At 29.9% G+C, this 26,224-nt stretch overlaps 13 protein-coding genes and 1 non-coding gene across 14 annotated transcripts; 10 read left to right on the top strand and 4 right to left on the bottom strand.

Annotated features, from left to right (window-relative positions):
- Positions 1–722: 722 nt before the first annotated feature.
- On the top strand, positions 723–4,292 carry SUM1 (Sum1p; the record flags this gene model as incomplete). Its single annotated transcript, XM_046079384.1, has 1 exon — positions 723–4,292. The coding sequence occupies one exon, from the start codon at positions 723–725 to the stop codon at positions 4,290–4,292; it is 3,570 nt and encodes a 1,189-aa protein (XP_045933146.1).
- A 470-nt stretch (positions 4,293–4,762) lies between these two features.
- RPP1 (RNA-binding RNA processing protein RPP1) lies at positions 4,763–5,779 on the top strand (the record flags this gene model as incomplete). Its single annotated transcript, XM_046079385.1, has 1 exon — positions 4,763–5,779. The coding sequence occupies one exon, from the start codon at positions 4,763–4,765 to the stop codon at positions 5,777–5,779; it is 1,017 nt and encodes a 338-aa protein (XP_045933145.1).
- Positions 5,780–7,424: 1,645 nt separating this feature from the next.
- Positions 7,425–9,257, top strand: GIC2 (Gic2p; the record flags this gene model as incomplete). The annotated part of the gene is made up of 1 exon (XM_046076769.1): positions 7,425–9,257. One exon carries the CDS (start codon positions 7,425–7,427, stop codon positions 9,255–9,257), a length of 1,833 nt encoding a protein of 610 aa, XP_045933144.1.
- Positions 9,258–9,406: 149 nt separating this feature from the next.
- Positions 9,407–10,300, bottom strand: SCDLUD_004641 (uncharacterized protein; the record flags this gene model as incomplete). The annotated part of the gene is made up of 1 exon (XM_046079386.1): positions 9,407–10,300. The coding sequence occupies one exon, from the start codon at positions 10,298–10,300 to the stop codon at positions 9,407–9,409; it is 894 nt and encodes a 297-aa protein (XP_045933143.1).
- A 548-nt stretch (positions 10,301–10,848) lies between these two features.
- On the top strand, positions 10,849–11,721 carry SRB7 (Srb7p; the record flags this gene model as incomplete). The annotated part of the gene is made up of 1 exon (XM_046079387.1): positions 10,849–11,721. One exon carries the CDS (start codon positions 10,849–10,851, stop codon positions 11,719–11,721), a length of 873 nt encoding a protein of 290 aa, XP_045933142.1.
- A 184-nt stretch (positions 11,722–11,905) lies between these two features.
- Positions 11,906–14,119, bottom strand: PMT7 (putative dolichyl-phosphate-mannose--protein mannosyltransferase; the record flags this gene model as incomplete). Its single annotated transcript, XM_046079388.1, has 1 exon — positions 11,906–14,119. The coding sequence occupies one exon, from the start codon at positions 14,117–14,119 to the stop codon at positions 11,906–11,908; it is 2,214 nt and encodes a 737-aa protein (XP_045933141.1).
- A 652-nt stretch (positions 14,120–14,771) lies between these two features.
- On the top strand, positions 14,772–16,514 carry SCDLUD_004638 (uncharacterized protein; the record flags this gene model as incomplete). The annotated part of the gene is made up of 1 exon (XM_046076770.1): positions 14,772–16,514. One exon carries the CDS (start codon positions 14,772–14,774, stop codon positions 16,512–16,514), a length of 1,743 nt encoding a protein of 580 aa, XP_045933140.1.
- A 558-nt stretch (positions 16,515–17,072) lies between these two features.
- PFU1 (Pfu1p) lies at positions 17,073–18,520 on the top strand (the record flags this gene model as incomplete). The annotated part of the gene is made up of 2 exons (XM_046079389.1): positions 17,073–17,265; positions 17,478–18,520. The coding sequence occupies 2 exons, from the start codon at positions 17,073–17,075 to the stop codon at positions 18,518–18,520; spliced, it is 1,236 nt and encodes a 411-aa protein (XP_045933139.1).
- A 479-nt stretch (positions 18,521–18,999) lies between these two features.
- On the top strand, positions 19,000–19,641 carry HNT2 (bis(5'-adenosyl)-triphosphatase; the record flags this gene model as incomplete). Its single annotated transcript, XM_046079390.1, has 1 exon — positions 19,000–19,641. One exon carries the CDS (start codon positions 19,000–19,002, stop codon positions 19,639–19,641), a length of 642 nt encoding a protein of 213 aa, XP_045933138.1.
- A 121-nt stretch (positions 19,642–19,762) lies between these two features.
- FYV4 (mitochondrial 37S ribosomal protein mS41) lies at positions 19,763–20,167 on the bottom strand (the record flags this gene model as incomplete). Its single annotated transcript, XM_046079391.1, has 1 exon — positions 19,763–20,167. The coding sequence occupies one exon, from the start codon at positions 20,165–20,167 to the stop codon at positions 19,763–19,765; it is 405 nt and encodes a 134-aa protein (XP_045933137.1).
- A 439-nt stretch (positions 20,168–20,606) lies between these two features.
- MED6 (mediator complex subunit MED6) lies at positions 20,607–21,521 on the top strand (the record flags this gene model as incomplete). The annotated part of the gene is made up of 1 exon (XM_046079392.1): positions 20,607–21,521. The coding sequence occupies one exon, from the start codon at positions 20,607–20,609 to the stop codon at positions 21,519–21,521; it is 915 nt and encodes a 304-aa protein (XP_045933136.1).
- A 481-nt stretch (positions 21,522–22,002) lies between these two features.
- On the top strand, positions 22,003–22,701 carry CPR5 (peptidylprolyl isomerase family protein CPR5; the record flags this gene model as incomplete). Its single annotated transcript, XM_046079393.1, has 1 exon — positions 22,003–22,701. The coding sequence occupies one exon, from the start codon at positions 22,003–22,005 to the stop codon at positions 22,699–22,701; it is 699 nt and encodes a 232-aa protein (XP_045933135.1).
- A 701-nt stretch (positions 22,702–23,402) lies between these two features.
- On the top strand, positions 23,403–26,015 carry SCDLUD_004632 (Zn(II)2Cys6 transcription factor domain-containing protein; the record flags this gene model as incomplete). Its single annotated transcript, XM_046079394.1, has 1 exon — positions 23,403–26,015. The coding sequence occupies one exon, from the start codon at positions 23,403–23,405 to the stop codon at positions 26,013–26,015; it is 2,613 nt and encodes an 870-aa protein (XP_045933134.1).
- Positions 26,016–26,152: 137 nt separating this feature from the next.
- On the bottom strand, positions 26,153–26,224 carry SCDLUD_004631. Its single transcript has one exon. It is a non-coding gene; the product is annotated as a tRNA-His (tRNA).

Here is a 26,224-nt window from a genome sequence, read left to right as displayed (position 1 = left end):
TTTAGTTTAAATTTGTAATAGAAAAACTGATAAAAAAAAAAGATCTGCGTCGTGTCACAAACTTTTTTTTCTTTCTTTTTCTGCCCCTTTAAAAAAGAGAAAATGAAAACTTTGAATTTTTTTTTTTCTTTTTGGATGGCTGGCTGGCTGTCTGAGTGACTGAGTGACTGTCTGAGTGACTGTCTGAGTGACTGTCTGAGTGACTGTCTGAGTGACTGTCTGAGTGACTGACTGTCTGACTGTCTGAGTGACTGTCTGAGTGACTGTCTGAAAAAGCAACAGTTTTTAAAATATAAAAAAAAAATTAAATTAAATTAAATAAAACCACAGACACTTTAAATATAATTCTTTTATTCTTTGTTAACTTTTTTCGTACAACAAATAAAACAAAAAAATTTTTTTTTTTTTTTTTTTTTTTTCCACTTAACTCAAAATCTTTTTTTTTTTTAATTATAATTACTGGCAAGCAAAGGAAAAAGATTAACAACAACAACAACAACAACAACAACAACAAAAACAAAAACAACAACATACGCCAAGAGAAACTCAACTGGAAATATAACATAAAAATAATATCTCTTTGTTATTTTGTAATTCTTTTTTTTTTTTTTTTCTTTTTTCTTTCTTTTTTTATTTTTTCTTTCTATTTTATTTTTGTTCTTTCCATCCCCAAGTAAAAGATTGTCTGCTATAATAAGAACCACGAAAAAAAAAAATAAAATATGAATAAAAATATACCACAGAGTTTACTTTGTGATTCTGATACTATATCCAATAAAGAAAAAGAAGAGCCTGCATCCAAAGACACTAATTCTATTAACAAATCTCCTGATATGGGTTTCTCTCCAATTACACTTTCTAAAGATATTACCAAAATTAATTCAGACATTACACGTTTATCAACAATTTTAAATACACTAACTGAAAATGACACGGGGCATATTGAATTGATGGACATATTTTCTCAAAATATTAAGAATTTAGTACATAATCAACAGGTGCTAGAAAATAAATTGGATGATCTACTAAAGAATCAACTCATTACGGACCAAGTAGTAAATAACCTAAGTATCAAGTTAAATGATTTATACAAATATAATAATAATGTGAATTCCACTGTTTTCAATACCACGGACAATACCAATTCTAAAAAGGAGAATATTACTGGCTTGAGTGCCACAGAGAGTATGAGTAATAATAATGCTCTTACTGTATCAAATAATAACAATAATAACATATTAACTACGAACAATGCACTAGACAATAATTCAGTTATCGTTCCTACTGGTCAAGTTACTTTGCCCAAAAGTAAACGTTATTTCAATGAACCTAAACTTAATATAAGGTTATTATCCACTGACTCCACCAATAATAATAATAATAATAATAATAATAATAATAATGATAACAACGCCACTTTATCAACAACAAATGCTACTGCTACTGTTGCTGCAAAGAATAGTGGTGATAATAATGACAACAATAATGATAGTAATGATACGTCTACCACGGCCAATAATAAGAACGTATGTTCTGGATCACATAATACCACCACAACAAAGAAAAGTCATAGGGGACCTGGTAGGCCTAAGAAATTTAAAATTGTTGAAGGATCATCAAATATGAAAAAAAGTACTAGCGCAGATGCTGCTAGTGGCGCTAATGCCAATATTAATACCAAAAAAAGAAAAAATAATACTTCCAATAGCGTTACTACTAGCATAAATAAAACTGATCAAAACACTGTCAATATTACTACTAATACCGGCCTTAATGCAGTTAATTTGGAGGGTAAAAGGGATGAAAGGGAAACTATGTTAGTTAATATGAAATACAGTGATAGAGAAAAAACTAAAGAGTTTATGGAAGAAAATAAAGCACTATTAAAGGCTATGAGGATAGAAGAAAGAAAGAAAAAGTTATTGACACCAAGTGTCTTGAGCATGTCTACTACCACTGCCAACAAAGACGAAAGCAGTACTGAGGCACGCGATGTGGTGAAAGATCATGATGCTACATCAGGTAACGCCACAAATAGTAGTACCCCTATTAATAATATTAGTGCAACAAAAAAACACAAACATATTGATTTGGATGACAGGATACGTTTATTTAATCCACATCTTTCCTCACCTACCGATACCATCACGACAACTGTTGGTGGCGTGTCTTCAAAATTTTCTGGTATACTAAACACTAATTTGCCTGGATTTAATAATGTTGCCGCTTCTCCTATTATCGCCAACACCATTGCTACCTCTTCTTCAACTTCTCCTCCTTCTCCCCTTCCTCCTGCCTCTACTACGAGTACTATTATGACTATTACTAATAATAATATGAACGATAGCGACAATAATAATAACAGTAGTAATTCAGTATTGCCTTTGCCTGTACCCACAACTACCAGTGTTACCTTAAAAAATAAGACGACTAGTAGTGGTACACCTACTCCAATTAACCATACTAGCTTACCAACTAAATTACCATCCATAAAAGCACCTCCCTTAACCGATGTTTCATTTACTGCTGATAAAGAAGGTGCCACACCTACCATTAACTCCAATAACGACAATGCCTGTAACTTACCATCTCTACCAACCTCGCTGTACCATAAACGAACAGACAGTAATAACAGCAATAATACTGACAATGGCAACAATAACAATTTATCATATATTCCCTCTGTTGCTGCTATGTTAAATTATGATCAGAGTAACAGTGACACAAGAAGCGGTATCATTGGTACTTTTAAAGGTGTAGGGGCCAATAATAATATCAATAATGATACCCACGATACAATGCCTGGTAAGAATGCTATGACCGTAAACACTAATGACACCAATATAGAAGAACCCAACAATACTGATACTACTCAAAACAAAAGTGATAATAGCAAAAAAATTAGATATGATAGATCAAGAGATACCGATGCTGATGATCACGAACAACGGTTGCTTAAGAAGCCTAAATGGAACAATCGTGATAGGAGTGATATAAATAATGTTCAATCACCTGAGGTTGTAGCTGTTGAAAATGCTATCGTTGACGAATCAGGAAACATTTCTAATACTACAAACACTAATAATGATGAGCCAACTATAATATCATCGCCTAATAGGATGACTACAAGAAGTCAAACCAATTCAGCACCGTCTTCATCTAGCAACACTAATACTGATACAAACACCACCATCATTACCACCACCAGTAGTGGTAGTGGTAACAGCAAACTAAAAACAAATACATCTACATCATCTGTGACCACAGCAAATACATTATTGGACTCATATGTGGATTTAGTGGTTAATAATGGGATTTATTATTACAAGGCCACTGGAGAAGTATTTACTGTAGGTGATTTTATGGAGTTGAAATATAAATCCAAAATACCGGGATTAGCTAATGGTGAAAATATTGCAACGATGGCTAACACGTCAGGATCGAATGTACCTATAAGGAATGCCAGCACTAAGACTTCTTCTAAAATGCATGATCCTATTAAACCAAGTAATGTGGGGAAAAGCGGGGAGAAAATCAATGCTTACGCCTTGACTCCAGAAATTCAACAAGAATTGGAATTGACATATAACCAGTTGAGTAAAATACCGTTGAGCGAGATTTTTTTCAATACGTTACCGTACTTTTTAATGGAATTTAGATGGGAGAATGTGATGGTTAATAAAAATATTAAATTAAGAGAAAGCAAACGGACATGGCAGCGCCGTAAGGCATTGTTTGCGTTATTTGAGTATTGGAGAGATAAATCTATAACTAAAAGGGGATTTAAAAATTTTACAATATATCACAGCGTTAAAGAAATGGAGAGTTATAGAATCTTTTTGAGTAGATCCGTATCCTGGTTTTATAACCATATAACGTTGTTAAAAGTTATATTATTTGATTTATGCGAGAATTCAGATTCTCAATGGAGGGAGTGGATGTTCCCCAAGAATTGTACCTTGCCTGAATTAAAAGATGATGATGTGACAGAGAACTTAAATAAATTATTGAATTTTTATTTTGAACAGCAAGAAAGTGTACCATCTTCAGTACCGAAATTGAAAACAGCAGAGGTTAATTCCATAGTGGATAATAGTGAAGTTGGTAACAAAAACAATGAAAATGGACATGTTAGTAATGTTAATGACGGTTCCACAGTGGAAGATGCTAAGACTTCAGAGAACATTAATAATTCTACGACAACAATACCGACCACCTCTGTTACTATTGATGCCACCGATAGTACGCCTGTGACTAACACTACGCCTGTAACAAATACCACAACTATATAAGAATAGTAACAGAATAATGATAATATATGCTGTCTAAATGCATTGTAAAATTATTAATACTTTTTTTTTACTTTTTTTTACTTTTTTAACGAAAATAAACTCAGCTTGCATATTCACTTATTTTTATCTAGTTCTTTGACACGTAATTTGTACAGACAAATTTTAGAGTGCACGGATGTTATTTTTTCTATATTTTTTTTTTCTTGTTTTAAAATTAATTCGAATAAGAAAAAAAAAAAAAAAAAAAAAAAAAAAGAAACAAAAAAATTTTTTTATGTTATGTTACGTATTTTTGTTACACGTTCGAAAGTTGTAACTTTTTTTTCTTTCTTTGTATGTGAATAATGATATATCAGATTATTTTGTTAGTTAAATTAACAAAATATTATTGTTTTTGACTAAGAAAGTGTAAGAAAAAGGGAAAGCAATAAAATAAGAGACTAATTAAATAAATTTTTTGATAAACAGGAATGTTATGCGATTTAAATGTCCTATGGCCAAAAAAAGAGAACAGTTCATCTAAAATAGATTTTTCTGAATTAGATAAACTACTCATGACATTAACAGAACTTAAATATACTCATGTAGCATTGAATTATGTGGTTACACCAGAAAATGTATCTGATGATGAAATAATTCAAATGAATGATTATATTAACTCATTTTACCACAAGTATTTTAAAGATATAACTATTCCCAAAATCAAATTATATACTCGGATAACTATAATGATGGAAGATCCAAGCAAAATGCAAAATGTGATCAAAAAAGCTGGTACTGCTTGTGTTAATAATAAAAGCACCCATTCTGGTCCTAGTACTAAATCTAATATCACCAACAACACCTTTGATATAATTGCTATTATGCCCTTGAATGAAAAAAGCCTGCATAATATAAGTACAAATTTAGATTGTAGCACAGTTGATTTAATAACGTTTGATTATAATAATCCTTATGCACCATCCTACTATTTTTTAAAACACAAGACAATAAGTGGTATATCAGCTAAAGGTATTAAAATAGAAATAATTTATGCGCCTATGTTATCCTCAACTGGTAACAGTACCGTTAGCAGAGTCAAATATATAAATAATGTCAAACAAATTATAAGATGTAGTGGTAGAAACAGTTGCAAGAATATTAATCATAACAATACTAGCACCAATAATACCAACGATAAAAACAAGAAGAATACCAGTAATAACAAAAAAAATAATTTAATTATAAGTAGTGGTGCTGCGAATAGTTTGCAAGTTAGAAATAAGTTGGGTGTTTACAGTATAATGATGCAATTCAATGGTATGAAAAATTATAAGGGTGTTACAAAATTGCTGGACGATAATCCTTTATTAGTTTTGCTAAATGGCAGATTGAGGAAAAAAAGTTACCAGCAGTGTATAGTGACAGGTGATGATGTTATTGCTGACACTCAAATCGGTATTAGTGATATTAATGGCTTTGCAGTTAGACAAAAGGAACATGAATAATATGGGGTTGCTAATAAAACATTTTAATATAATCTATATTAGTACAAATAAATATGAATTTTCGGGATGTTTTATTTATTTATTTTTTTTCTTTCTTTCTTTTTTTCTTTTTTTTTTTTTTCTTTCTTGATTTAGGTTATTTTCGATGGGATTGAAATTAAATAAAAGAGAGCATATTAACAATAATAATGTTATTGTTGTTGTATGAATTTAGAGACAAGTTAAAAAGTTAGAAGGCGATAAAAAGATTTTATAGTATTATTAGATGTAAATAATTCACAATAGTGTATTTACTTGTTGATATTGATAATAAAAGTACTAAATACTAATTTTAATTGGCTTGTCAAATATATGGATCTTACTTTATTAGGAAATTTAAAAATAAAATAAAAAAAGATTGGTTTTTAGCACAAATTTGGATGGGTTTTTAGATTAAAAAAGGGAAAAAAAAAAGATGTACACGTATATATATATATATATATTTCCAAATCAGGTAATTATTTAAATAAGAAATATCTAATTACAGTACTACAAATATTTTCTTTTTTTTCACGGTTTATTTTTATCAGTGGATTATTTTATCAGTGGATTATTTTATCAGTGGATTATTTTATCAGTGGATTATTCTCCCAGTGGATTATTCTCTCAGTAGATTATTTTATTGTTTTATTTTATTTTATTCTATTCAGAAATAAAATATTAAAATAGTTGGTCTTATATTTTGTCCCTTCGCCCCCTGACAACTATAATTTGTACTCGTGTGCATGCTTTTGTGTAGATATAATTTCATATTTTTAAAGTACAAATTTAGAACAATTAAAGAAATGAACTAAAATCACATTGTGGTGTTATATTTAAAATAATATCCCGCACATTCCCCTCCACAGTCGAGTCCCCCTCAGTCCGGTCCGGTCCAATCCAATCCAGTCCAGTCCAGTCCAGCCCTCCACGTATACGTTTAACAGCTAAGAAACAAATATATGAATAACACATTTACAGAAAGAAATAACTAATTAAATAAAGTAAAAGTTTCAAGTAATTTTATTATTAATATTTCTTAATTACCTGTTTTATTTAATTGCTACTTAGAGGTGAGAATGCTTCTATGCTTCTGTATTATTGAATTTTACATCCAAAAAGGGAAAAAAAATATAAAAAAATATAAAATAAAACACTTAATTATCGTTCAACTTGTTTCACTTGCTATATGAAGTTAACAACTCATCAAAAACATTTATATGTAAATAATTCTATACTTATTCAAATTGGAAAAATAAAAGAAAGAAAGAAAGAAAAAAAAAAAAACAAGCATTCTTAAAATAACAACAAATACATACTCATATATATATAAGAGTAAGAAAAAAAAGATAAAATAGAATTAACGTTATTCTCTTTTTTTTCTTTCTTTCTTTTTTGTATATCTTATACTTTTAAATGATAATATTATTAATAATACTGCTACCACTACCAGCAATAATAATTAAATCATTAATATTACTACCATCTATAAGTTAGACCTATAAAAACTTCCTTTCTCTATCTTCACCTCAGCCGCAGATACTCCACAAAAGGAAATCCGTATCAAAAAAAAAAAAAAAAAAAAAAAAAAAAAAAAAAAAAATAACTAAATAAATAAATAAAAGTAATGTCAAATAATGTTGCCTATACCCCTTTTCCTGGCTCTGATGGTAAACGTAGTCCATTAGCTACTACAAATACCATAATTTCTCCTGTTCCCATGAATTCTATTTGGATTGATGAAGATGAAGATGAAGATATTGATTTAGCTTACATTAATAATCAACTAGATTCTTTGAATCTTAAAGATAAAGCATATATCAAACCCAATACTATTACTCTTTCTGAAACAAAGCAATTTAAAAAAAATGACATTCCTAAATCATCAAATAAAACCTGTACTAAATACAAAGAAAATGAAACACATACTTCTCTAAGTAGAACCCTTACTAATATGACCACTTCTACGTGCCCATACAACCACGGTAATGTAACTGCCACTAAATTATTAGCAGCAAAAAAAGATTATCAGGAAATCTTAAATAAATCATTATTAGAAAACCAATCACTCATAGACGCTGTTAATGCTGGTGGGAAAAAAAGACACATTTCTTTGAGTGAAATGGGACCCACCAATTGCCCATTTCTAAATGGTATCTATGTGTGTCATACTAAAGTTAAAGGTACTAAATCATATTTAAAAAAAAAGGTCACCAATACTATTTCAGGCAAAAAAACAGATAATAATAACAACAAAAATATTCCTCATATTAATAGTATTAATAATAGAAATAGTAATGCGCGTCCAAAAAAACAGCCTATATCCCAACCATATGAATTTAATCATGTTTCTCACCTGGAACACAGTGACCATACAACTTCCAGCAACAATAATAAGGATTCTACAACAAAATTTCGCCCCATTACCGCCACTAGTAGCACTGACGCTACATCTTCCATTGGCAAGAGTACTTATTTGTCGTCTACTTTTGATACCAGTGTTGGTCCTAATCATAAAAATTATAAATTTTTTGACGATAACTACGATTTCGATGATGATCAGCTTTCACTTTCCTCCGAATTTACCAATTTAGATAACGACTCTGTTGCTTCTAGCAACACCTATATGATTAATCGTCATGGTAATATTGTGATAAATAATAAAAATACTGTTTTTCCTACTAAAATTAAAATCCAAAATAAAACTCCTCCTCGCAATACCAGAACTAAAAAATCTTGTCCGAATACCAACAATAATGACGCTATGAAAGATAGACTTTCTAATTGTATTCACAAGTTATCTAGTTTAGAAAATTTTCATCTAAAACAACAATCAGAAAATGAACAGGAACGTGAAAAGCAGAATGGTTTCAGTGATACTCGTAGTACTAGCAATTCTAGCAGCGGTAGTTCACCAATTAGGTACAATACTACACCACCAATAAACTATAATGGTACCAAGAAGCCATATGAAATACCAGATTCTGGTATTTCCAGCAACAAAAGTAGCATTAGCAATAAATCCCATGGTTTGAAAACGCCGCAAACAACTAAACTCACGGATACTAGCAGTAGCGTCCAAAAATACGTTAGCTCTAATAGCGCTCCGCATCCTATTCCTGCAAATGGCGATATATCTAAATGTCCATATCATGCAATGTTATTGGCTAGACAACTGGAAAAATCTGAGGCGGATCTAACATCAGACAGCGCTACAATATCAGCCGATGACTCTTTAAATAGTGATTTTTTTAAAAATTATGAGGTTTCAACTATTTTCACTGAAAAATCAAATGCTAACTCTGATCCGAGTAAAAACGATAATGTTTCCTCCAACGCTTCTAATCACAATAGTCACAATACAAAAGTTGGAGATAAAGAGCATCTTGGTGATGATCCTGATACTGAAGATAGTAGCGATGTAGAAACCGAATTTTCCGTTAATATTAATAGTATTTAATGCTAATATATTGTGCCCTAATTTTTAATTATATAAATAAATGAAGACGGAGATAAACGAGATTTTCAAAAATAATTTATGTAATTTGATTTACTTACTTTGTTTTTTTTTTTTTTTTTTTTTTTTACATTTTTTATGTAGTTGTAAACTTATTTTTTTTTATCTAACTCACTATATATGTCATTCCTAGTATTAACCAACTCGATAGCAATTTTTACAACTTCTCTGAAATTTGATTGACAGCTCTTTAGACTGCCACTGTTGGTACTAGTACCAATGCTGTTAAATATGGACATCTGATATATTAGAATTGGATCACGTTCCATCTTCTCTTTATATGCTAAATATCTTTGTTTATCGTAGTTTTTCCTTGTGTTATCATTTTCTGTGCTAATATCTAGCTTTTCCTTCAAACGTTCATTTTTTGCTTTTTTCTTTTCGTCATCGTCATCCTTTTCGTCATCGCCATCCTTTTCAGCATTGTCATCCTTTTCAGCATCTTTTTCATCATCTTTTTGTGCTGATTTTACTTTAGGCTTACTTTTGCCGCGTCTATGAATCATATTGGTATTATTTTCATTAACTTGTTCTTGCTGTTGTTCAAAGACTATACTGTCTTTTTGAATTTCCACCCACTCATCTTTATTATCAAGATTTTTTCTAATCTTATTGGTATCTTTACCGCCACAATCATCTTCTTTATATACCAGTTTTCCTGATTTATTATTTGTTTCAGCACTACCACTACTAGTACATGCTGACTTAGCATCCAATGTTTCATTAACTGCTCCCTCGGTAGTGATATTTCTAGTATCATCGTCGACATTATTAAAAAATACATTGATTACTGGCTTTAAATTCAAGCCTGTATGAAACTTCTCTTCTATGCTAAAAAGTGTAGACCCTCTACTACTAAGATGACCTGTATTGGTATTACAGCACAAGTTATATCGTGATAAATCATTTACACCAGCTTTATAACTATCATTTAGTTTATCCAATAAATCATCGTATTTTTGTAACAATTTTAATGTTTCTATCATTCTCGTGTCAATATTTCTTTATTTTTCTGTTAAGCTTTTGTTTTCTTTGATTAAAATATACTTTGTGATGATCATATATGATTTTAAAGCATTAATATTCTTGAAAGTAGTGCTTAACTCTAATGGTTATTACGGAAAAAAGGAAAGAAAGAAAAGGGAAAGGGGCGAGAAAATGCGGTAAAAAAAAAGGAAAAAAAAAAAAAATATATAAATATATAAAACGTGATCACATGCAATGAACCGGGTAATAAGTATATTTAGCCTATCTTATTATTAGATCGCTTTACACGAAAATAAACGCTTAAATAAATATGCATGATGCCGTCATTTTTCATTGGAACGAACGCCCAACAATTTTTTTTTTTTATTTTTTTTTTTTTTTTTTTTTTTTTGCATCTTCCGCAAATTTTTAACCTGTAAATTCAATTAAATGGTTAACATTAAAAACCCTAAAAGTCAGCTTCAATATTTTTTGATATTGTCATAGACTATATTTATTTCTACTACAAAATAGTTAGTAATAACAATAAAATAACAAGATTTGTATTATGAGCGATATACTGTTATCCAAGAATGAATTTAATAACAAAAATGGTCTAAATAATAATAATAATAATAATAACACCGATAATAAGCTAAATGAAGAAACAGAATCATCATCACTAAAGAAAGAGAATGGAAATGAGACACCAATAATAAATTATACCACGGATAAGGATGGCGATATTAACTTAGATGTGGTTGAAGAACATCACACACCAAAACTGGAAGATTTACCCAAAAAAGGGGAAAATAAACCCACCGACGAAAATTCTAATAGCGTTACTGATAATACTTCCAAACATGGAAATAACCAGGAGCAACAGCAGCAAGAAATTACAGGTTCTATAAAGACAAAAGGTAATAAAATTAATGAGGGGCCGCGTACAGACAGATTGACTCAATTACAGATATGTTTTGATCAAATGGTTGAACAATTCGTAGCGACTTTAAACTATGTAGATAAAAATCATGATTTTGTACCTTTAAACGATTCAGAAATCAAAATGACGGATCCTTTCAGACCACAACAAGACACCAATACCATATCATCAACAAATAATAATAATAATAATAATGTTAATAGAAATAACCTGCAACAGTTACCACCTTTACCTTCTAAACAAGAATTTGAAAATTCTATTGATGAGTTGAGTACTGATTTGATCTTGAAAACCAGACAAATTTTACAAATTATAGATGCATTGCCCGGGATTGATGTTAGTAGTGAAGAGCAATTAACTAAAATCGAAAAATTGAGTGAGGAATTAGTAAACCTAGAAACTGAAAAGCTAAAATGGATTAGCACAAAAGATGAACTTTTGGGCTTTATCAACCAACTAATTAATGGGTTCACTAATGACATGAATTCTTCATCATAACTCATGTCTGCCCTTTTCATGTATTAACAATAATAATATTTAAAGTAAACATGGTAAAAGTTATTTAATAATGTCAAACAGAGAAAGAGTTATATACTCATATACAAAAAAAAAAAAAAAAAAAAAAAAAAAAAAAAAAGGATAAAAATGACTTTGATTATTATTATCTCAACACAATGTAATATTATTTCAAAACCAAAGGTAATAAATAAGTAACTAGCCCTATTGAAACAATGATACCCAATAAAACTTTCGAGTTTTTAACGTATTGAAATAAAATACCGGCTTGGTGAATTAATAAAATAAACGCAGGTAGATACTCTTTAATACTCAACACTTGGTGTTTACTATAATTGAAAATCATAAAATGAAGAGCCCAGCCTATACTATAAATAATATCATATTGTAAAAAATCATAAATAGTCATTTTCATAATTATATTATCAAGAAAAATGTTTTCATGACTCTGTTGTTTTGGTAATTTCCATGTCCAAAATCTAATAAATAAAATAATTGGTGAAACAACCAATAGACCTAAAACTAAAGCAATCAGAGCATCATAAACTATAGGACCTGAAACAATATTGTGACTGTTATGATTATCCTCGATTTTCCATGGAATGACCCATTTATGAATACTATCTTCTTTTAAGGATACATCAATGTCCTGATCTATCAAATGAAACGTATAATCTTTCCTAAAACTTCTATAGATATATTCCGCTAAAAATCTAAACCAATTTAGTTCGGGTACCTCATAAAGGTCCATTTCATATCCTGGACCTCCCTTGCCATATGGTAAAACAACATCGTCGATGAAAAATAAAGTTCTATCAACAACAGCCGGGGAAACACACAGAACCTCCTGTTGATAAAACCCCCAACTTGGCAAGCGATCATCATGCGATAAGACATCACAAATCTTACCACCATTGGCAGTTATTTGAAACTTGGTTCTAATTGGTTTCAATTTACTACGAATTGGATCAATATCGTTTTCATCTTTGTCATAATCTAGGCTAAATCTAAAATTAGCTATAGAGTCAGTATCGTTTGCTGGCCAATCTCTACAACTCACTTCAAAGTCATGTTCCCTTTCGTTGATTGGTGGTTTATGATCTGGTGAAAGATACAAATATTTGCCAGTGATTTTATGTCTTAAATAAACTTTGTCATTTCTACGAACGGAAACTATTTCTCCATCAGCGTATACCCTTTTCTTTAAGATGTCAGATGCTGGCTCAATCACCCACTCATTATTTCCGTCTTCAAAATCATATAGGGTAACTTGTTGCTCATGGGAACCCGATCTGTATGTAAAATTATGAGAATGTAAATGGCCACCTAATGAATTGACATGTCTAATCAATACAGTGTCCAAAAAATTAATATAATCCGGAACGGCTTTCCTCTCATTGATAACATTAGAAGACAACAATAATGTTTGTTGAAATTGTGGAGTCATTAATTGGAAATCAGGGACATTCAAGACATTAAAACTTGTGGTAAATAAATAATAATAACTGCCCAATAAAATGGATAACGGTATCGCTATGATGGTAACAGTCTTACAAACCAAATGGTACCCAAACAAACACTTGTTGGAAATCTTTATGTCACCCATATACGAAACGGAAAAGTCATACAGATATACAAATCCAACCAACAAATATGTCATCCAACCAATATTTTTGATTGAAATGCTGAAGCCAAGAAAAACGCATGTTAAAATCCAAGCCATTGAATTGCCAAATTTCCTATAACAGCCAAAATTGAAAAGAACAAGTGAAATGCTTAAGATTTCTAACATTTCTAAAGATATATTGCAGGATTCTTGGATGAAAATTGGAGTTTTGGTCAACAAAGTAATTAGACCAATAGTAATAATCGCATTAACATTATGAACAAGCATCAAAGTTAAAGAGATTACAAATACGGTTGCCGAAGAAAAAATCAAATTTATCCATCTCAACCTGACCAATGTTGCCAAGCTAGATAACTCGCTTGGATCTACTCTGCCCAATATTGAAAAAATGGTAAAGCCTAGAGGTGGAATAAAATTCAAATGGAAGACACCTTCCTTGATTAATCCTATTTGGTGAAGTATTTTTTCCTCTGGTCTTAAAATTTGGTCCTTGCCAGCAAAGTGAGCGGTGCTGCTGTTTGAAGATTGAATTAGGTAGATTAACGGTAATAATCTTTGGTAATTTGCTATAGCTAAAAAACTTGAAAACAACAATATAATAAAGTTTTTAACCCATGAGGTTTTTAAACATTGAAATTTTTGCCATTCAGTTATTGAAAAATATGGCATGGATTTCCCCTGATGATAAAACTGTTTGATACTGTCATCAGTGTTCTCATTTTTCTCAGTATCTGCAATGGCAGTATGGGTCATTTTTTTCCTTTTTATTCTCCCTTTGATCTAATTGTATGAGTAATATGATCTAAGATGTATGTTAATAGTCCGATAAGGTATATGAGAACAAATTGGTTTAATAATAATAACAAAAGTTGTATAAATTATGATTTATATATTTTTTTTCCAAACAAATTCAGTACTAGACAGCTTGTTCAAAACAGAGAGAGAAAAAGAAAGAAAAAAAACAAATAAATTATAATTAAGTCCGGGTTACCAATAAGTTCTTCTTTTTTCTCTCTCAGTCAAATTAAAAAGTTAACGGCGTTAATTTTACATTCCACAACACACACGAAAACTTTAGCCATAATAATAATAAACTTGGCGGCTATCGTTTTTTTATCTCCGAAAAGGGAAAATATTTCGTGTTTGCGGCGTAATTGATTTGATATATCAAAGGAAAACATTTTTAATAATTAAGACTATCATAACTCTCATTATTTTGTTTTTGTTATCCACAAAAACTGTCATTATCTATATTACTTTTATCTTATACACTGAAAAGGAAAGTCCAAAAACTTTATTTATTTTATAATCACAGATCAATAAAAAAGAAAAAAAAATTACTACTAAAGGTATTTAGTTACTTGCCTTTTTTTTTTTTTTTTTTTTTTTTCCTCCTGATTAAGTGATGTATGAAGCTAAAAGCAATACATCTTTGGATGATCTTTTAGATCTGTACAGAAATAACATGCCTACAAATAATGAACAACAAAAGAGTGAGCATAGCTCTGCATTTTTTAAAAATAAAAAAAGGGACCAGAAAAATAACAATGATGATGATGATTATAAATCTGATGACTTTTTCGATTTGAATTTTGATTCTTTATCTCCTAGTTTTTATTTTAAATCCAATAATCATAAAATCACTAGCAAAACTAATAGTAACCTTCCAGACAACGATAACAATAATGCTAAGTTAAATTATTCTAAACAAAATAACAATAAAAACCCATTTTCCCCACCTATAGCCCAAGAATCATTCCTTCCTAGTGTAAGTACTGCTTCATCAAATATCTCACTAGGAAGTCTATATTTTACTCATCTGGAGAAGAATAACGATGAAAATGAAAATAACTATCAGGTTAATGGAGAGTCTAGGGGATGTAAAGTTAATAACAACCTTACACCACCCACAAGTATATTCACACCCTTTATTAGTAACAAGGAAAATGAAAACGATAAACAGGGGAGGAATAACATAAATTTAAACAAAAAATTCATAAAGACTATTGAAGGAAATGAAAAACTTCAAGTAGGGAGAGATGCTATTGATGCACGCACACAGCTTCTAGGAGATTTTTCTAATGATGAAAAATACATTGACGACATAATTAAAAATTCTTTGAATAGAAATAGTGAAATGACCAAAAAAATAGATAAATCGATATCTTTAATTCATAATGTATTGGAAACTACCTCTACAAAACGCGAAACCACTGCAAAGAATAATACTAAAAAAACTTCAAACATCAAGTCCAAAAAAACAACAAGCAGCAATATTTTCATGAAGATTCTGCTGTATTGCAATGTTATTTTAGAGAAAACTTTTACCTTTTTCAACTATAACCCGTTTTATATAAGCGTGTGCCTTTTACCGATCATAAGATTGACCTATTACTATTTAATTTCCTCCAATTTGCAAAATTTTGAAATGTTACTGAATGAGGTTTTTACAATTTTGATCACGTATAAATTTTTAGATTATACTCTAAATGCTCATATCTTAGAAATTGTAAGCAATCATATGAAAGTCATTAAATTATCTAATTTCCTCATTTTCAATTCAATACCTTTTATTCTTTTATTGTTGTTAGCTTCCGAAACGTATATTTTCCAGCACACTTTTTTCGGCAGCTTAGTTTTTAATAGGATCTTTATTCTAAGTACTATGTTTATTTATATGAAGCGGTACAGTGAACTTATGTTCCCCATCATTTATTATAATGTTGAAACAAAAAACAAGGAAAAAAAAAATTTAGGTCAGAATGTTAGGAAATATAAGGCTGATAGTTACAACAAAGTTTTTTTCCCAACTAAATATGCAAATACTAAAGGTAAAAATGCAAGTTTAGAAAAAACCGATTATAAAAAGAGTGATCTTATTTTACCAGAAAATCCTGTGTTTACAAGAATAAATGGACCACACCTGCCTCCAATAACTACTACGAATGTTAGCAATGAAACTGCGTTATTGGAGCCCAAAAAAACATTTTTAGGTTTACCACTTTATAGATTTTTCAAGTTATATTTCAAGATAAATTATTATATTTTAATATTTTCAGTATTTTCAATGTGGGTTCTATTTTGGAGAATACCGAAGATTTGTTTTAAAGTATTGAAGGGAAAAGTTTCAAATAATCTTATATTTTGATTTTAATATTGTAATTATAAGAATTTAGGAATGTTTTTTTTTTTTTTTTTTTTTTTTTTTTTAAGAGAGAAGACAAAAGCTTGGTTTTCGGAAAGCTGTGAAATGAATGGAACAAAAAATCCCGTATTAATATTATCGTAGTCATTAGCAAAATAATAATATATATGTTTTAATATTTTAATTCATTAGTTCTTTTTTTATTATTAACAATTGATAGATAAAGTTATCATATTGATTTATTCATTTATTTATTTATTTCGCTTTAAAACAATGTGGTGTATGGTTTAGTGCGATTTTTTTTACAAAGGTTGTATTATCATTATTAATTTATTCCCTTTTTTTTTATACAAAAAAAATCAAATTCTTTTTTTTTTTTTTTTTTTTTTTTTTTTTTGATTATCGGTTTGTATAGTCATTAATGAAATTTTATCAACACATTATGTACCAATCATATAACAAAGAAACTGACAAATCAAACCACCTTTACTTTTTCTTTTCTTTTCTTTTCTTTTCCTTTTTTTTCTTTCTTTCCTTTTTTATTTAATAATACACTAGAAGATGGCTAACAAAAGTAGACCAAAGAAAGCCAAGGCTCCGTATAGAAAGTACGTAGGAGGTATTGGTTATGTTACTACGGCTTATGGAAAATTTCAAACCTCTGATGATGAATATGAAGATGAAGGAAATAAATACTATCACAGTGATCAAGAAGAAACTTATATAGATGGAACAGAAGATAGACCTTCTTCGAGTTATAAGGGGAAAAGCTATAAGAACAAAATGAAAAAAAAAAAAAACTGAATACAAATACTTTAACCATCGACCAAAAACAAGCAAAAGAAAATACCAAGGAAAATAATCATGGCATAAGAAACATCCATTTTCAACGCTCTTTTCTTCCCAATGAACTATATTATAAAATAATACTATATGCTACAACAAAACATTCACCAAATAATGAAGATTCTTCGGATTCTGAAAAAGGGTTAGATCCTAAATTCCTTTATGTCTGTAAAGAGTGGTATATTATGTATTTACCAATTTTGTATAGTTCTCCGTACTTAAATTCGAAAAATTTCAATAAATTTATGGTTACCATGGACATTAATAAGAAAACACCTGCATTAGGAGATAAATCCATTAAATTAAACGAGTTGGTTTTGAAATTAGATTTATCCACGATTGTTCAATCTGGCAGAAACTCCTTTGTTTCAAAACTATTAAGACGATGTAATAAAAGTTTAACAGAGTTTATAGCACCACAAACTAGTTTCGGATATGCTCCGTTGATATCTTTAAAGTCGTGTCATAATTTACAAAGGTTAGACCTCAGTTTAGTTTCGGAAACTGTTGATTTAGATAAACTATTTCAAGCAATTATTGGGTTTGAACATTTAAAAGAATTGTTTTTCCCCAGATGTAGTATAAACTGTGATTTAATTTTGTTGTCTCAGAACAACGGCAACATATGGCCTAGAAATGTAAAATATTTAAAATTAAGTGGCAGTGTAACCAATGATTTTATAATGAATTGTGATTTCCCGAGAAGTTTACAAAAATTGGAACTAGCTTATTGCCCCTTATTGAATGAACTATCTATATATAAAATATTATCGCAAATAGGGGATAATTTGGAAACGTTAATTTTTCAATATCCAATGCCCTCATTACAGGCAAATTCGCTCGACTTTATGTTTAAATACACTGGTTCAAGATTGAAAACAGTACAAATAGTGGTTGATTATTGTTCCAAGTGGCTTTTTCAAGATGAAGATACTATTATTCCATGTTTAGAAACAATCTACTTACAGTGCAGCGGATCGTTGGGACAGGCTTTTAAAATACACCCAGATGATTTAACAGTCGCTATTATGGAGAATAGAATACCTTGTTTGAAAAATTTATATGTATCTTGCAAATTGGGCTGGGACATGAATAGCGATGATGTGGAAGATTTGTTAAATGTTTTAGAGGATCAAGGAGGCCATATGTATATAACATATTAGTGTAAATGTATCTGTCATTCATTTTTACAGGCAGACAATTTTATTATTTGGTCTGATCCGATGTTTTTTTTAAAAAGTTTTAAATTGTCTTTTTTTTTTTTTTTTTTTTTTTTTTTTTTTTTTTTGTTTTTTTCAATCGCATTTGAATAGCAGCTAAGTATTCTTTACATATATATAGTTCTTTGGATACTTGCTAAGTATCAAAGAGAAAGATATCCAAGTGAAAATTTGTAAGATATTGAATCGGGAGCTTTTAAACATATATTTGTTTAAGAGTCGATTATGGTATTGAAAAAGGGTTTTTTTTTTTTATTTTTGCATTTCTTATTTCTTATTTTTGTATTTTTTATTTCTTATTTTTTTTTATTTTTTATTTTTTTTAAATAAAAAAGCACGCCTTATTTTTGGAAGAGAGTATTCAATCTTTTATTTAACTTTGTCTAACATATTTTTTTCTTTCCGCTGATTATTACCTAAAAATGAGTAAAAGTTTTCAATTAAACTATTGTCAAGGTAATACAGTAACACCAATACCTTCAAAACAGCTATATCTAATGACTCTAACCACACCAACTATGAATAACATCTATTTCAGTAAGCTTTTAGTTACCAAACAAGTTTTTTATAAGAGTAAATATACATACGCTTTGGTAAATTTAAAACCTTTAGTTCCTGGCCACGTGTTAATAGTGCCTTTGAATACCAATATTTTAAATATAAGCGACTTATCACCCAAAGAATCAACAGATTATTTCAGAACATTACAGATAATTCATAGGTTTATTAAATGGTATTATAAGGCAGATTCTTTAAACATTGCTATACAAGATGGCCCTGAAGCGGGTCAAAGTATACCACATTTACATACACACATTATACCACGTTATAAATTGAATAATATTGGAGATAAGATTTACGATAAATTAGATGCATGGAATGCTAGGAGAGAGTGTTATGTAAACGCCGATGGAAGAAATGGAAGAAAAAAACACGGTATTGTTGAAAATTATGACTCACCAAGAGTACCTCGATCTGAAGAAGAAATGTATAAAGAGGCGTTGGAATTGGGAAATAGTTTGGAATCTTTTTTAGAAGAACACCCAGAATTGAATGATTATTGAACAACTATTTTTATTAGATTTATATATAATTCTGTATATTTACATGAAATATGAACTGCTGATTTTTTTTTTTTTTTTTTTTTTTTTTGGTAAAAGATAAAACTACTTTTTTATTATTAATTCACTTATTTTTATTTCTTTGTTCAATTCTCCATTTGGCAATATTTTCGGCTCTATGTCTTTCACTACCAAAAAAAGATTTCTTACCCAATTTAATTTCATTAACGGTATGGGACTTTCTAAATCTTTCCAATTGAGAAGCAATATATTTCCTTTGTTGGATAGAAACACCCTTTTCTTTCAAAACTTTTGTATTAAAGGTAAATAAGTTTTCCCATTTATTTTCATAAATGGGTTCAAATTCTTGACAACCACGGCCTATTTTTTTTAAAAAGGTGGGAATATCTGCAATTTCCTTTGTTGGTTTAGGAATGGGTTTGTACGATGCTAGTTTAGTACTAACGGATGAAAAAGTTTTATTGAATATTGGTGAAGTATGGAAACCACGTCTACAAAACATACTCATATTTGTTTTTGTTTTTTTTTTTATTTGGGGGGGGTATAGTTTGTAGTATTAGAATGGTATATAGAGAATTTAAAAAAAAAAAAAAAAGAAAAAAGATTCAATTCAATGGAATGGTTCAAGTTAAATAAAAAAAACCCTTCCAAACGTTTCTTTATTTTGTTATATTCTTATAAATAATTGAAATTTCCATTTAAATAAAAAAAAAAAAAAAAAAAAAAAAAAAAAAAAAAAGTTTCAAATCCGTAAAAAGGACAAAGTTGTTCTCGGTATTTCATCTATATTTCCAACTAGAGCAATATTTTATTTATATAATATAAATATATATGCATTTTTTTGTCCCCCAAAGCATTGTTTTTTTTAATCTAATAAGCTTTTCATGCCACAATAAATAAAAGGAGAATTTTGTTTACTGGATAAAGATCAAAAAGCATAACACACAATGTCCACAGAACAACAACACGTTTGCTTAGACGAATTACAATGGAAATCACCAGAATGGATCCAAACCTTTGGGTTAAGAACAGATAACGTATTAGATTATTTTGCCGAATCCCCATTTTTTATCAAGACATCTAATAATCAGTTAATCAAAATGCAACAGCAATTTTCAAATGCTAATATAGAAAATAATATGGAAATTTCTAGTAGAAACAAGGATGGTGTAGACGCTTTACCATTAGAAGAATACCCTTTAAACAGACAATTCATTTTACAAACATACCCATCTCACAGTTTTATAGAAAGAGAGTTTAGAAAATTAAATAACGGAATTGAATATGTTTTATGGTTTGTTAGAGAGCCTGATTTTTGGGTTATTCGTAAACAATCAAAGGAAAAAATTACCAATTCATCCTCTACTCTACGCACTAAAACGAGTTTTGAATTCACTGTTTTACAAGATTATTATATTATTGGTGCAAATGTATACATGGCACCTCAGTTGGGGAAAATTTTAAATAGTAGGCTATTAAGTACAAATTATCATTTAAGTAACGCATTGAATAAATTGAGTATCCTAAGAAATGGGTTCACACCAGCACAAGGTTTTAAATTTATTAAAGTACAAAACCAATTGAGTAATAACAACAGCAGCCAGCAACTACAATTACGTTCTGGTATAAACACTACAAGCACCGGCAGCGTCAACAGCGGCAGCATCTCCAGTGTTGCCCCTAGCACTGGTCCTAATACCTTGCTTGGAGCCCCTACAGCTAATTCCGTTAATAATATGGGTAATAATAGTGTAGGAGGGAGTGCAGGTGGCATTGGAACTAGTACGAAAGACCTATTAACTCAAGAAGTTACAGATAAGTTGCTTCTAAGTAGTATAAAAAGTCAACCTGTGTACATATAACAAAGAGGTTTCCATGGAATTGTTCATTGATGAATATTGTCGTTATTTCGAGTATAATATGGATAAACAGCTTTTAAATGATTATCGTGAAAGAATTAGAAAGGCAAAATGGTACTTTGTGTTCTTGTTTTATAGCAGACTTTTTTTTTTTTTTTTTTTTTTTAATTTGAGTGGCAATTTTTGTATTTGAAACAGTTTGTTATTTTTCAGTTAATGACTAAAGGCGCGGTTAGATGCTTACCCTGACGCATATATATTATATATATATATATATATAATTTTTTTTTTTTTTTTTTTTTTTTCTTTCTTTTTCACTTTCTTCTTGTTGTTATTATCATTACTGTTTTTTTTTTATTAAGGTTAAAAAAGAAAAAAAAAGGTTTAATTTTATTTAAATAAGTCTTTGTTTTCAAATCGGACTAATAAACTTGAAACCATCAACTCAAAAATAAAGAAAAATAATAACAACAGAAATCCCAATATGATTATTCCTATCAACCCTATTATTTTGTTACTAACCGTAGCATTGGTTCTTTTTGGTAGATTTATCAATGCAGCTCCTAAATTATCCGAAGATCCAGAGATTACAAACACAGTTTTTTTTGACATCACTGAAGGTGAGGATAAACACATTGGTAGAATAACCATTGGTTTGTTTGGTAATACAACTTCAAAAACAGCTGAGAATTTCCTTCAATTGGCAATTTCAGAAGATCCAACCTTAGGTTACATAAACAGTACCTTCCATAGAGTTATTCCCCAATTCATGATCCAAGGTGGCGATTTCACTCACCATTCTGGTATTGGTGGTAAATCTATTTATGGGCCAACTTTTGCTGATGAGAATTTCATTATTAAGCATGATAGACCAGGCAGATTAAGTATGGCTAACAGAGGTAGAGATACCAACGGGTCTCAATTTTTCTTGACTACCGTTAGCACACCATGGTTGAATGGTAAACACGTTGTTTTTGGACAAGTTATTGATGGTATGGATGTTGTTTCTTATATTGAAAATGTTCCAAGAGATAGAAGTGACAAGCCAAAAACAAAGATTTGGATTAGTAAATCTGGCGAATTGAAAAAGGAAACTAGTGAAAACAAGGAAACCAGTGAAAACAAGGAAACTAGTGAAAACAAGGAAACAGCTACTACTGCTGTTGTTCAAGATGAATTATGATATGTGTGTATGTTTACTGGAGTAAGCCTAGTTATATTTCCGTTCAAGCATATAATGAACAAAAAAAAACATATTTTTTTTTTTTTATTTATTGTATCAGAGATTAATAAGCAATTAACTCATATTTTCCTTTGTTAATTTTATTTATAATACTTAAAAAACAGAAAAGTAAAAAATAAAAATAGTATAAGGAATTTCTTGTACGTGTTTTCTGTGTGCAACTTGTTATTCGAATTACTGCTTATGGAAACCAATTACACCCACACACCACAGCCACTTTTCCAAACTTAAAAATTATGTCCAACAAAATTTAGAAAAAAAAATAATTTAAAAAAAAAATTTTTTTTTTTTATTTTATTTATTAAGATATATTTTTTAACATTTCCTTTTGAAATAAACAACAAACTTTACAACAACAATACCATCACCATTATCAATTGTATCATTGTTGTTATTATAACTAAGGTCAAACATTCTAGTCATAAAGGAAAAAAGGAAAAAAGGCCTTTGACACATAGCGAACGCCAGAAAAAAAAAAAAAAAAAAAAAATTAAAGGATAAGCTAATAAACGCTTCTCGCTAAAAAATTATAAAGTGAGTGGGTATTAACGTAAATCATATCAAAAGCAAAAACAAATAGCGTAAATAAATTAAACAGAGAAAGAAAAAAAAAAAAAAAAAAAGAAAGAAAGAAAGAAAAGATGAAAATGGTAAAGAAGTATTCTCCTGATATTCCTAAGAAAAAGAGAACTCCAGCGTGTGCTCAATGCAGAAAAAGAAAAATTGGGTGTGATAGAGCCAGGCCTATGTGTGGGAACTGTGTGAAATATGGAAAGACCGATTGTTTTTACCCAGAAACCCCAGGTGCGTTTATCTTAAAGGATGATGGATCCGTTCTACCAGCACCAGCAGGTACACATCCAAATTCTAAAAAAAATCAACCCTTTAGACAAAATGACCTTCTAAATGTTTCCGCTGCCAACAACCTACTAGGTACAAATACAACCCCAATCAATCCTGCCACTCAAGCTTATTACGAAAGAATGGCCGCTTCTTTGAGTTCAAATATTGCTGGCGTGTCCTCCAATGTTAATTACAACAATTCTACTACTACTGCCACCACCCCTACTGGAGCTGCTACAGGTTCGTTTTCTAATATCACTTATAACACTGTTTATAGTAAGTATAATCAGCAGAATAATAATAATCACCCAGATTTTGCTATTAATCCTGCCATTTTTGATACATGCGAGGTGTCTTATCTGCAACAGGATAGTCTAAACGAAGAATTGCAATTTGTTAGAAATAGATTAAGGGAACTAGAGAATCTACAAAAAAAAATAAATTCAGATAATAATAAAAGACCGAGTTCATCCTTTTTTTCAAAAAACAACGATTATGCAGACTATATAGATAAGACAAACAAAAAGGTGAAAACAGAAAGTATCGATCCAGATCTATTTGACAAGGACAATGGAGAATTTTCCATCTTTGTGAATAACGTAGCCCATAAAACCCCCTATTCTGATAACACAAGTTATTTTGGTGGGATATTTACTGTAACCAAGTTGTTTTCTGTATCTAATAAGCTCCAGAAAGTTAAGAACAAAGCAATGAACTCCCTAAGGGAACATACGTTCTATAAGACGTTAGATACAAATACTTTGGACAATTTGATTACTGTCCCAGTCACTGAACTATTTGTCCCTATTGATATTGATACATGTTTATACACATGTGCCAGATTTGATACAAATTTTATTTACTATAAAATATTCCCTGAGGGCTTATTCCATTCATACGGTAATATCAAAGCATTCCTAACAACTTTGGACCATAAAGACATTAAAGATGATGCAACTTTACCAGATACCCCAAACATCAAGAGACATCCGGATTGCATAAGAAAAGCTGGGAAAACAGAAATTTCCAAGCAGTATATCTATAGTTTGGTGGAGGTATCATTTATCTTATTATTCACATATTATTCTATTTCCTACAGTGTTTTGTCTAAACCCTTTGACAACGATAGCGCCTCTTCTTCCCTGCAACAAAAATATTTTGAAAGTTTGGCAGAAATGGTTCCTTATTTGGAAACTAATCTTAGATATGCTGAGTGGTATTACGGTGCAAATTTTAGCAATATTTCCATTCAATTAACAGATAAAATGAAAATTTTCACAATGTTAAATTTATATCATTTTCATATCGAGAAACAAGAGTTTTTTTCCAATGCGGATTTTTGCTGTGCTATTGATATAAGCGATAATTATAATGGTAAAATGCCAGCAGATTTAACAAAATACGTGATTAAACAGCATTTTATGAGAAACTTTTTGTTTGGATACGCTCCCTTTAGCTTTGGTTCCGAGGACCATTCTGGTTCAGTGGACAACGGATTTAGTTTTATTGAAGAAAAAGATAAAATGATACACAATAGTATTTATAATATTCAGCAGAATAAAATTAAATATTCATTAAAACAGATAGAAGAATTTATCAAAGATTGGGATATTTTCAAATCTGGTGATCCATTGCCTGTTAGTAATGGTACGAACGACAACAATGGCACCGACAAAATTGCTAATAATGTTCTTAACGGTATTAGTACTGGCAGAAATAACGATACAGACAACAACCGTTTCATTGCACCAGCAGAAGTACATAAAGTATTAGACAAAACAATTTCCGAGTTATTATATCATAATATGATGGTGTATATGAAAACTTATTATATTTTTAATGCTTTACAATCCCAACAGCAAAATAGTTCAGAGGAAGAAGAAAGAATAAGGACCCAGAATGATCAACTATATCAGGACTTTTTTCAAACTGTATTACAAGCAGTTGTCGTCGTTTTCAAAAACTTATCTAGACTAGAATTGGCCTCGTACCAATTGTTCTATAGCGGAATTTGTTTCAATATATTATCCGCTGCTTGTTGCGCGATATTTACCCTGTATGAATATAATCCCATTAAACTAAGAATTCTATTATGTAAAATATTATTTTTACTTAACGATTTGACTTCCAACCTGAAAGTTAAAACCCCATTCATTAATGAAGTTTCGACGTTGTTAAAATTATTTTTGTCAAACACCAAAAAGGGAGAAGAAGAAGAGAAGAAGTCTGATATTACTGATGAAGATGTTAAAAAGAAACCCGTATCGAGACAGTTTAGCAAGAAAGTTTTAGAAAAACTTGATGAATTGAGTAATACCATAATAAATGATGAACGGTTTGACCCTAGTAAAGAAGAAGAATTGACTATAGACGAATCAAACTTTCCTTATATATGTAATATGTTTAAGTAGATAGTATTTAAAAGGGAAAAAAAAAAAAAAAAAAAAAGTTTTTAATAATATGATATATATATTATTCTGTCGTCGTTCCATAATAAGGGTTTAAAAAAAAAAAAAGTTTTCTAAAGTATCAAAAATAAAACAATATGTGCCATTCCCAAGAATCGAACTTGGGTTTCATCGGCCACAACGATGTGTACTAACCACTATACTAGAATGGC

This window comes from Saccharomycodes ludwigii, chromosome VI (assembly GCF_020623625.1).
Source record: "Saccharomycodes ludwigii strain NBRC 1722 chromosome VI, whole genome shotgun sequence".
In the NCBI taxonomy this organism is placed as follows: Eukaryota; Fungi; Ascomycota; class Saccharomycetes; order Saccharomycodales; family Saccharomycodaceae; genus Saccharomycodes; species Saccharomycodes ludwigii.
The sequence above is the reverse complement of the archived record's forward strand: the minus strand, read 5'-3'. Positions and strand labels throughout refer to the sequence as shown.